This window comes from Barbatula barbatula (assembly GCF_947034865.1).
Source record: "Barbatula barbatula genome assembly, chromosome: 22".
Classification (NCBI taxonomy): Eukaryota; Metazoa; Chordata; class Actinopteri; order Cypriniformes; family Nemacheilidae; genus Barbatula; species Barbatula barbatula.
Genome location: NC_136785.1, coordinates 20,791,869 through 20,804,004, shown reverse-complemented (window position 1 = coordinate 20,804,004; position 12,136 = coordinate 20,791,869). Strand labels below are relative to the sequence as shown.

The following is a 12,136-nucleotide window of genomic DNA, read 5'->3' as shown; positions in this document are numbered from 1 at the left end:
ACCATAGCAACAGCACTGAGTGAATGAATGTGGAGATTTGTGATGTGAGGGTCTGTGAGCAGTAAACACGAGGCGGAGGATCCTGAAATAAATGTCCTGCTCCTGTGTGAAAGTGTCTAAAGCTGATGGATGAGCTGATGTAGCAGGAGGTCAAACACAGCTCGCTCCCATACCAAATATGGCCCGATGTGAGTCTCACAGTCAGCAAATAAATTCTGTTTGTGTGAAATCAAGCGAAGCGTACTCAGCGCACACTCTTTACGACTTTCTGTGATAGACTTCACATGAAACTGAACTTGATGAGGCGTGATGTCATGGGCTCTTCACAGTGTAGTGTATGAGGTGTTGCTGTGTTCTGGATGTACCTGCTGATGTTCAGTGTGAGCTCTTCTCTACAGGCTTTAATTCGGTTCTGTGCCTCCATGTGTGTCATTGTCTCAGTGCTGTCTCCATTGATGAGCAGGATCACGTCTCCGGGACTCAGATCGCTCGCCGCCGCTTTACTGCCAGGTGTTATCTAACAAAAGAAAACAGACGTCACACCCTGACCAAACACCAAAGGTTCTGTAACTGGCCGAGCACGGATTTATGTGACATATACACGCACTGCTCATGATGTCATCATGATTCTGAGCTGTCTGTATTCAGCAGCATTAAAGGAAGTTGCATTGGAAAGTCGCTAACTATAGCCTGCTAGCACTGAAATTATAATTTCACAATGGATTGTATGCAATTCGCCACTGGTACTCCAAACACATGAATGTTTATTTCGTAAATCCACGTAACGAATTACAAACTAAATCCATTAAAATCTTCTGAAAGCATGTACAAACCTGTCCAAAAGAAAAAGAGCAACCATGGTATCGTTTTTCAGACCCTTTGCCTGCCAGAGCTGTCTACGTGTGTAAAAGCTGAACTGATGTTAATTCAAGTTTTTCCTCTTGACCCAGACGTTTTTTCGTCACTACTTTTTCAAAAACTGACTTTTGTTTTGAAGATAGTAGATTTACTATGATTTTCCACCATTCTCCCTACATTGACACAGCGGACTTGAGCGTGCTGATGACATATTATGTTTGCGTGAACAGGGTGCGCAGTTGTATGCAAAATGTGTTGACTGAAAATGTACACATGACCAATCACAGCGTTTGGCCAGAATGTTTTGATTGGGCGAAAGTTTTTCAGTCCCACACCTTCACAGTCGATGTATAATTATTAAAATATTATTTGACCACAATACTTCTTGATTACTATCAGGAATAGAGGTCGACCGATATGCGTTTTTCAGGGCCGATGTCGATATCGATTATTACTGGTCAAGTAGACCGATAACCAATATTTAGAAAAAATGTCTGGTGAAAAAATGAAAAATATGTAAAAAATTAAGATCTCTGACAAAAACTTTGCCCATAAATCATGTTTAGTACACGTTTAATATAGTAACACCATGGTAAACAGTAAGGAAATAAACACAAAATATTTCAATCAATACATTTAACTAAGAATCTTGCTGTTTTGTTGTGCCATTGTTTGGGGCTTGCGCGGATCATGTGAAATAGAGTGCTCTGCGCAAGGATGTGATCATATAATGAGCTGATGCTGGAAAACTTCACCTGTCTTTACTATCATACATAGTACATAATCCGAGAATCTTCATATTGATATTAATTGAATCATTTAAAAGTAGACACCTCAAGCTTTCTTTAGACGTATGCTTTACGTTTGTATGATGAGTATTCGTAGAGTTTTACATTAACATTTAGTCATTTAGCAGACGCTTTTATCCAAAGCGACTTACAAAGAGTTCAGGGAGCAATAAGCGATATGTCATTGTAGTGAGGTAGGCGGGACGAGAGCCGGGATTCGAGGTCTCATATCACGGAGGAGATTGGGAGCATAAGAGGACAAGCGACCGGACCGTCATTGAAAGAGGTCTCTCTCAGGCCTGGATCTCTCAGTAATAAAAGAGCAATAGTACATTAGGTGCTTATACAAAGCTACTAGTTTCAACAAAAGCTAGACCCCTACCTGTTGAGAGAAGAGGTTTAGTGTAAGTGTTAGGTTTTTTTTTCTCTCATTTGTCTATCAAGTATTCACAGAAGAGAAGTCGTTTTTTGAAGGTTGTTAAAGATTTTGGTTGACCGGACCGTTTTCGGAAGAATTTTCCACCATGAATGAGATGACAAATGAGCGGGAAAGGGATTTAATGTAGTGGGGTGTGAAGGTTCTTGATGGGGTGTAGGAGTGTAGTAGGGTGTGAAGGCTCTTGATGGGGTGTAGGAGTGTATTAGTGTGTGAAGGTTCTTGATGGGGTGTAGGAGTGTAGTAGGGTGTGAAGGTTCTTGATGGGGTGTAGGAGTGTAGTAGGGTGTGAAGGTTCTTGATGGGGTGTAGGAGTGTAGTAGGGTGTGAAGGTTCTTGATGGGGTGCAGAAGGGTGTGAAGGTTCTTGATGGGGTGTAGGAGTGTAGTAGGGTGTGAAGGTTCTTGATGGGGTGTAGGAGTGTAGTAGGGTGTGAAGGTTCTTGATGGGGTGTAGGAGTGTAGTAGGGTGTGAAGGTTCTTGATGGGGTGTAGGAGTGTAGTAGGGTGTGAAGGTTCTTGATGGGGTGCAGTAGGGTGTGAAGGTTCTTGATGGGGTGTAGGAGTGTAGTAGGGTGTGAAGGTTCTAAGAGGACGGGGATCGCGAGAGAGGACAGAGGACATCTCCGGCCCCTACGTACTCGCGCATCTGTGAATGCTTCGTTGGGTTTGTAATAAATACAAGGTCTAATTTGTGTTTCTTTTCATTTCAAATCTATTGGGATATTGTCAGAGAGTTTGTGAGGTTTAACTGTTTTTCAGGTTTAAGCCTTTATTCGCAAATCTTATTTCACTGAACCGTTAGTATTAAACAGGTTTTTTGGAGAGACACCGAAAGAGAGTGATGTGGTTTTCTTTTCTTTTTTTATATTTTTACCTGACTTCATTTGTGAATACAATACATTTCTTTGTTTAAATATTTTCTTGCACGCGTGTGTTATTGTAATTGTGAAAGTATACAGGGATTCATTTTGGTATATAATAGGAGGATAGATTTTTAATTTTAGGGTAACTGATTCACATTAGTACAAAGACAAGAAGGATCATAAATGCAAAAGAACCTAGGCCTTTATCATGAACTCTAATCTGTAATATCCAGTAAGAGGATAAGGGGCTACATTACTGGTGTATATTTTTTTATCATATTAATTTTTATAAACTGCATTACTGGTGTTTGATGCTTATACAACGTATGGAGCAGAATGGAGAGGATGGATACGTTTCACAATGAATGTTCCGAAACTGTTAAATAGGATGACATATAGGAGCCTTGTCTGTGGTTTGTGGTTTTTAAAAAAACTACGTCGACCAAACAACTATTTTCTGCACACAGTGTCAGGCCAAAGTTGTCCCGAGAAGCGGCAACACAAGCAATTTGCTCCACCACCTTAGCCGCAAACATGTCTTGGAATATCAAGACTGCATTTAACTAATATCAGCGTCGTCCTCCACATCAGCAGGAAAAGCAAAGGAAAAGTTGCATAAAGGTATCACTTGAAGACGCGTTTGCTACAGGGACTGCATACGACAAGAAAAGAAAAAAGGTGGATAGAGCTTACAAACCTCTATCACGATCCACCTAGCCAAAGACATGGTAGCAATAAATACTGTTGAGCAAGACGGCTTCAGGAGAATGATCAAGACACTGGATCACAGGTATGTTATACCGAGCAGAAAATACTTCAGGCAAACAGCAATCCCAAACTTGTACCAAAAACACAGAGCCAAGCTAGAAGTAGACCTGGCGACCGTCCCTCACTTCTCAGGAACGATAGACATGTGGTCGATTTGCAGTATGGAGCCGTATCTAAGCCTGACGGTACATTATATAAGTGACGACTGGATGTTGTGAAGCCATTGTCTGCAAACAACCTACTTTCCTGATGACCACACCGACGCATTACTCGCATCTGGCTTGCGAGAGGCACTTGATGGCGGGGGGCTTTCAGAGCAGAAGCTAGTGGCTTACAACAGACTGTGGAGCCAACATCAAGAAGGCCACTGAGCTGAATGATTGGACAAGGCTCGGGTGCTTTGGTCATTTTCTGCACCAAGCCATAGGTAAGCAATAGTTATTATATGAATATTAAACTATATTTGATAGCTGTCAAACTTCATGATAAATACTATATCTACTTAATATTAATTATTGAAGTGTTCCATCTGAGAGAGCGTTCAGCACTGGTGGCATCACAGGGCCGCACTCAAACCAGATGCTGTGGATTAATTTTTTTTAAGTTTTACTTAATTAATATTACACATAGGAATTTATAGATATTTAGATATAGTGCCTCCCCTCCCCCTCGAAAATAATCGAATGAGAATATTATTAACAGTTAAGAAATAGAATAGGACAGCGGATAAAACGTATTTAGCTAAATATGAGATAAATAAGCGTGTACAACAGTGTGAAACAGCGACCCCGCTCGAAAGAAATCCAAAGGGAGGCAGCGTTTCTCTTGCCTCATCTAAGCTCATTGACTTTACATATACCCCCTAAAGCGTGCCGTGAGTTTGAGTGGGGGTAATTGAAAAGAATGGAGAAAAGTCACGTGAGAGGAGGCAATGCCTCCAACGGGCTATGATTGGATTAACTCATCAGCGAGATCCCGCCTTCCTGCTCGTCTTCGTCATACATTTTAAACAGTGGGCGCTAAATTAGATTAAACATTAATTATATTGTTTTATTAGTTGTATTAATCGGAGTTTAGGATTCGTGTCGGAGATGGCGGAGGCAGAGGAGTTATCGATTGTTGACAGAATATTACGTGGTTCAGATTTGTTCAAAAACGTTTGCTTGTGATCAGGTTTGCTCAGGATAGCAGCAAGGCTAAAGTAAGTCACATCTATTTGATTTGATCTCTTAAATGCTTTGAGTATTTCTGAGACTGCTAATAATTAAATTGATGGTATTGGTAATGATGTTATTCTTATATAGGAAATCCCAAATGTTCCAGAATAAGATGAAGGTGGTGTTGATGTACCTTTTCCCAAAGCAGGAAAAATAAAAAACTACAAAAATCAGAAGTACATATTGTAATGAACTTGTAGTACTTAAAAAGAGGAATTTTTCACACTTAAACACTGAAATGACACTGGTTTTCTGACAAACGCAAAAATTACATGGGTAGAAATCTGCCTCCTAATTTTTTAAATCCACCGCACACCACTGGTGTGTGGGTGGGTGTGTGTGTGTGCGTGTGTATGTCTGTGTGTGTGTTTTGTGTGTGTCCGTGTCTACTGTTTTCACCTTTTTGTGTTGACTTCCATAACCTTATATGTTTAATTTATAGTCCATATGTTTCTTTTACAGCTGCTTTGTAACAATGAAAATTGTAAAAATATATATAAAGTTGACTTGGCTAGAAGTGATGAAGAAGTGAAGATTTACTCAAGGCCAATATTTGCATTTTAAACTACCTTTTAGGAGTATGATGAGACGAGATGAGATACTTTTTTAAAGAAATCCTTAATGAAAATACATATAAGCAAAAAAAATTATTTTATTCACCTCAAAAGACATAATGCCAAATATATAGTCATTATAAAATCAACTTTGTGAAACAAATCAAACTTCCATTTTAATTAATTATATTATTCAGTAATAAACAATATGTGAACACTGCAAAATGTTTTGTCAATCTTTTAGAGAAGAGCTGTGGTTGTTTTGTCTATATGATTTTGCATAGTAAGTCGCTTTGGATAAAAGCGTCTGCCAAATGAATAAATGTAAATGTGATGTAAATGCACGGTGCTCATGTTGGCAGAGGTGGCGATCATATCACACTGTCACACCTCCTTCCTCCACTGACTGAACCCTCACAGCCTTCAGAGAAACAGTTAACACTACATAAACACATCATGTTTTATATGATGTTTTATTAACAAAGTTCGGGCGGAACCTAAGCATATAAATAAGCCCGATGTTCCATCAGCAGCAATCACCTATCAGCCGAGCACGCAATCTCTTCTTAATTATTTCGGCTGGTTCATCATCAGCAATCACTGTATCTACCTTATCAGCTCCAGCAAGCTCTATCATAAATAGAGAAACAATCTTACCTGATGCATCTCGCCAGATAAGCATCGTCAAGTTTCGCCAGGATGTCAGTCTCCCGTGGTCGCCACAGTAGCAAATGTTCCAGATCCTTCTGCGCCATCATGCACACCCCTGCTTTCTAGCTCAAGGTCGTATTATACAGACTATTCCCAAGCTCTGAGCGGCGGGCATCTAAGAGGAAGGGTTCGCCATCGCTCCCACCGGCAGGATCTCCACCTCAGTCACCGGCGTCATCATACACCTCTGCGCTCCCCAAGATACCCGCATGCAGCAAGTGGACGATCAAAAGCCTTCGTCTGGCCCTTGCCAACGCGGATGTCCCATTCAGCAGGTGGATGTCGAAACTAGACCCAGGCCGACGTCCCCTCAATGAAGTTGGCATGATCGGCTGCCAATAACGAGCCAGGCTCGGCTCGGGGTCCCATCCATTCCAGGCTCGGGCAATCTACCTCCGCGGCTCAGCATGGCCTCCCTCACTTGAGCCGACGCAGGAAGCCTTCGGCGAGTCTAGGAAGCGCTCAGGTCGCGCTAGAAGCCACGGATATCCCAATCGAGCACCTCCGGCAGCCCGCGGCATCTCAGCTCAATGCGTGGGACACCACCGCGAATGCAGCTGACTGCCCTGCCAGGCTGGCCGGCAACTCCCAGGAGCCCTGGCTCACCCATAGGTCTCCAGCATGAAGCTGCCTCCGTTGAGGACACAACCGCCAGTCTCTGGACCACAATTCTTCGGCGCTGCCGATAGCGTGAACATGTCTCTGTTAGACGCACAAGCGGCCGCCGTTAGATTCGCCTTTCCCGCCCCGGGCTCTTGGCTCCCCAGTGTGAGACTGCCTCCGTTGGGGACACAAGCGCTGGTCTCCGGACCACAATTCTTTGACGCTGCTGCCGCCGCTAGCACGAGCCTATCTCCGTTAGACGCACAAGCGGCCGCCATTAGATTCGCTTTTCCTGACCCGGGATCTTGGCCCGTGGCGCCGGAATTGATTTCTAGCATGACGCTGCCTCCGTTAGAGTCACGGGCCTCGGCCCCTGGGCCTCATATCTTCGGTGCCGCTGCCAACGCTAGCACGAGCTTGTCTCCGCACGACGCGCAAACGGCCGCCATTCTCTCTCTACAACAGGCACACCCCACGTTTTCGTTTCACCAGGCTTTCAGCATTCCCTTCCCAGAATTTTCTCTCCTCACAATCACCTCATACATCTCATTTCTCAACACTGCAAAAAGCCTTCAGGCCAGCTCCATTAGAGGTTACCTCAGCGGACTCTAGTTCTTCCATAAATTGATTTTCAACTCCCCTTCACCGGCCATAGCAAGCTCCCTAACATCAATGGTTATACAAGGCATACGAAGATCCCAACCCGCCCGTCAGGACGCCAGGAGGCCCATTACCCTGGAGATTCTCACCAAATACATCTCCACCCTCCGCAAGGGATATCACTCCACACATGTTGCCAGCACACTCAACGCCATGTTCACATTGGCGTTCTTCGGCTTTCTACAATGCTCAGAGATCACCACCACATCCAAATTCGACCCTCCGGTTCACCCCACCGTGAATGACCTCCAAGTGCTGGATTCGGAAACGATTTCTTACTCAATTAAGCAAAGTAAGACGGACCAGATCAGGAGAGGCCATTTCGTCTATGTTTACAATATCCAATCACCGATTCAGCCGTATCGAACCCTCCTAGCCTACCTTCGCTACAGACAACCCCGGTCAGCCACCATATCGGATCCCCTCTTCGTCGACGACTCTAATCGCCCGGCCTCACGCTTCTGGTTTCAGAAGCACCTCAAAGCCGTCCTGCTCCCATCTGGCATCCCAGCAGACAACTTTTCCGGGCACTCCTTCCGCATAGGCGCAGCCACCACAGCCGCCCCAAAAGGGCCTATCCCAGCCGCAGATCCAAGCCCTAGGCTGATGGTCATCGGAGGCTTTTAGAAGCTACATCCGGATGGACCTGTCGCTCCTCAGGGAAGCCCATCGAACACTGCTTTCACATATCTTCTGATAGTCTCGGATGTTAGTTCAAACCTCAGCCACTTTGACTCCCCGAAGATCGCATCACCTTCGGACCTATCGACTCAAGCAGGTGTCGCATTCACAGTTACCAGTTGTCCAGCTTTGTCACCAGGGAACGCCTCCGCAGGAGATGGTTGTCACATCTGGCGCTCGGCTGATCCGGTCTTCATTGCTGAAAGCGGCACTACCATGCGGTTTGTTCACAAGGCAGCCAGCGCTTCCATCTCACAACATTAATCTCAAAGTCTCGAAGACAGCACCACTCGCCATGAAGCCAGTATCGCAGCAGCGACCACCCCCGCAGGGGCCCGAGCTTCCAACAAGTGCTCTGTAGCAGCAAGCACCACCAGCAATGAAGCCAATATCGCAGCAGCGACCGCCCCTGCAGGGGCCCCAGCTTCCAACAAGTGCTCTGTAGCAGCAGGCACCACCAGCAATTAAGCCAGTATCGCAGCAGCGGCCGCCCCCACAGGGGACCGAGCTTCCAACAAGTGCTCTGTAGCAGCAGGCACCACCAGCAATTAAGCCAGTATCGCAGCAGCGGCCGCCCCCACAGGGGACCGAGCTTCCAACAAGTGCTCTGTATCAGCAGGCACCACCAGCAATGAAGCCAGTATCACAGCAGTGACCGCCCCCCCAGGGGCCCGAGCTTCCAACAAGTGCTCTGTAGCAGCAGGCACCATCAGCAATGAAGCCAATATCGCAGCAGCGACCGCCCCTGCAGGGGCCCCAGCTTCCAACAAGTGCTCTGTATCAGCAGGCACCACCAGCAATGAAGCCAGTATCACAGCAGTGACCGCCCCCGCAGGGGCCCGAGCTTCCAACAAGTGCTCTGTAGCAGCAGGCACCATCAGCAATGAAGCCAATATCGCAGCAGCAACCGCCCCTGCAGGGGCCCCAGCTTTCAACAAGTGCTCTGTAGCAGCAGGCACCACCAGCAATGAAGCCAGTATCGCAGCAGCGGCCGCCCCCACAGGGGACCGAGCTTCCAACAAGTGCTCTGTATCAGCAGGCACCACCAGCAATGAAGCCAGTATCACAGCAGTGACCACCCCCGCAGGGGCCCGAGCTTCCAACAAGTGCTCTGTATCAGCAGGCACCACCAGCAATGAAGCCAGTATCGCATCAGAGTCTGCCCCCGCAGGGGCACATGTTTCCAACTCATGCTATGCCACAGAAGAACCTACCCACATGAAGCCAGTATCGCAGCAGCGATAGCCCTAACGGGCCCTCATCCTTTCGTTTTTTACTAAATTTCAGGTTGCACCTCTATTTTGCATTTGGGGGAGTGTGGTCTGGGCTCGAGCCAGTTCCGAGCCCGGGGCACTTGCTCTGACCAGGGTAGAGTCCGGGTTCGGATAGATGTTTATGTGAAATTATCGCTAGCTACGGTCTGGAAAATCATGCTGTTGAATGGCCGGGTCGGTCACTGTAGCTCATAGTACGCACATAATTTGTCCAGTTACAGTAATGAAAACAAGTCACACCACAACAAAATATGCACTCGCACAAATGCTCACAAATATATTTTAAGGACAGAGGTTACATTTAGGGAGCGATATGCGATTAAAATGCTCTCAGACTGAAACGATTCCGCAAGTTATTCAAATACACAAAAAGCTTTGACACGGAGGACTGCCTTACCACACTGACGCAGTGTAAAATCTGAACATGTTAAAGGGCTCTCAAGTCTCACACATTCACCGTTAAATCTGTTCACACGCTCACACGTATGTCTCATAAAGTGATAAGATTATTGAAATGCTATAATACTTATAGTCTATTTTGCGAGTGAAACTTGTCGAGTCCATAAAACTAGATGCAGACTTGTGGACGCTGAATCCTGTTATTTAGACACACATGCCATCTGTCTGTTCTGAGTGAATCACCAAATCATGCCAATTGCGTGAGGATATTGTGTTCTCGCGAGACACATCGGATCTCGTCACACCCCTTCTCAGTTAAGTAATGACAACTTAAATAGATGATTAATTTCACAAATTGTAGTTGTAAGTGTACCAAACATTTTTCATGTTGTTTCAAGTAGCATGATTTGTCCATCACAGTAACAAGCAGTAACTGCTCTGGGAACTGGGAATCCTCTGCTAAAATCTTTACAAAAGTAAAATGTAACTTTACAGTACATTTAACTTAAATTGCTTTACAATATGGTTGTATTTGTTCAAGAGTAAATATTACAATGTGCACAACATGTATGTACATATGCTTGTTGTTGGACACTGCATACATCCAAGTAGGATCTTAAAAATGACAAAAATCTCCAACATCTTAGGACCGAGTTGTGGTTTTGTTTGTGAACCCAAATTTTTATTTTAGGCTCTTGGCAGTGAATCATTTAACCACAAGTCAACATGTAAGATATTTTATTTTAGCTTGAGTACCTTTGCATGTGTGTTTTTTATGAAAACTGGCATGCCTTTGATTTGACACAACAGCAATTTTTTTATATTTGCGTGAATGTCCTCAAACCACCGAAACAAAGCTGACTTTACAGTCCAGTGATGAGGGTGAACAATCGTGAAGCTTCATGAGTCGTGCGTGTGCTTCAATCTGTCCTGCTGGCTGTAATTTAATGTCATTGTGAATAAAGTCACATGGTCTTCTGGAATGTGGCACACATGGATTAAACTGCATGCCCTTGAACCTAAACGGGGTAAAATTGTTTAGCTGCGCGCACAATACTGTATGTGCCAAAATGAAAATAAAATGAAATTATTTGACACTGACAATGCGTTCTCCCTGTCAAATTGAAATATTGCAAATATGAAGCTTTTAATGAATGCTCACGCAGTAATAATGATTTTATTTCATCTTTTTCATTTCCATTATCGTTATGAAATGGAGAGAATAGATGCAGGGCCTTTCCATAGACTCGAGCATGACAGTGTGTTATTTATTGAACTTGGCAATAGTTTCATGAGCGTTTGTCACATTCAACAAGATGACTGAATACTCATACTGCTGATGTTATTGTTTCCTTTGCCTCTCTTTAATATCTGGGTGTTGTTTCTTCAGGACAGAAATGAGATATATACACTTATATCAACAACAAGTCTTCGCGTCGCGTCGTTGTGTTGTGTTATGAACTATGAACTCTATACAAACTTCTGTTATAGGACACGAAACCTTTCACGAACGCCGTGATAAAGACACAGATTCACAGTTATAAACACGCGCGCAGACTGCAACGTATCAAGAGAATAAAACGACACGCAACTTACTCGAGAAATGATGAGCGGAGTGTTGAAGTCACGTCCACCCACCAGACGAAAACCCCACGGAGGAGAACCGCTGAGAGTCACCGTGAGAGACATACTCGACTGAAATAATGAGAGAGACTGCCGGCGACTGACTCGACTGAGAGAGAGAGAGAGAGAGAGAGAGAGAGAGAGAGAGAGAGAGAGAGAGAGAGACAGAGAGAGAGCGAGAGAGAGAGAGAGAGACAGAGAGAGAGAGAGAGAGAGAGAGAGAGAGAGAGAGAGAGAGAGAGAGAGAGAGAGAGAGAGAGAGAGACAAAGAGAGAGACAGACAGAGAGAGAGACAGAGACAGAGACAGAGAGTGAGAGAGTGAGAGAGAGAGAGAGAGAGAGAGAGAGAGAGAGAGAGAGAGAGAGAGAGAGAGAGAGAGAGAGAGAAAGAGAAGGAGTTGCACCGTGAGCTGGCGGGGGCACAATTGAACACAAGCACGTGTGCATCCTACAATCACTTCATACACAAGTTCACTAAAACTTCTCCATTTTGTGTAGCCTGTAAATACAAACAACACAACGAGACACATTTGATCTGCAGTTCTCAACAGTTTACGACGTCAGCATAGCAGTTTACAGGAAATTTCACTGCACTTGGATAGTGACATTAAACAAGAATCTTGAAAAAAAAACTATTATGCGTAGTGTGTGTGTGTGTGTGTGTGTGTGTGTGTGTGTGTGTGTGCAATGAACAGATCA

At 44.7% G+C, this 12,136-nt stretch overlaps 1 protein-coding gene across 1 annotated transcript in view; it reads right to left on the bottom strand.

The window, feature by feature from the left end:
* pdlim4 (PDZ and LIM domain 4) overlaps positions 1 to 11,737 on the bottom strand; it is a 30,437-nt gene extending 18,700 nt beyond the window's left edge. The window contains exons 1-2 of the mRNA XM_079487449.1: positions 11,411 to 11,737; positions 366 to 517 (exon numbers count right to left, since the gene is read on the bottom strand). Coding sequence (XP_079343575.1) covers positions 366 to 517; positions 11,411 to 11,503 — 245 coding nt within the window. The 5' untranslated portion in view covers positions 11,504 to 11,737. The remainder of the gene's footprint in view (positions 1 to 365; positions 518 to 11,410) is intronic.
* Between the last annotated feature and the right edge of the window lie 399 nt (positions 11,738 to 12,136).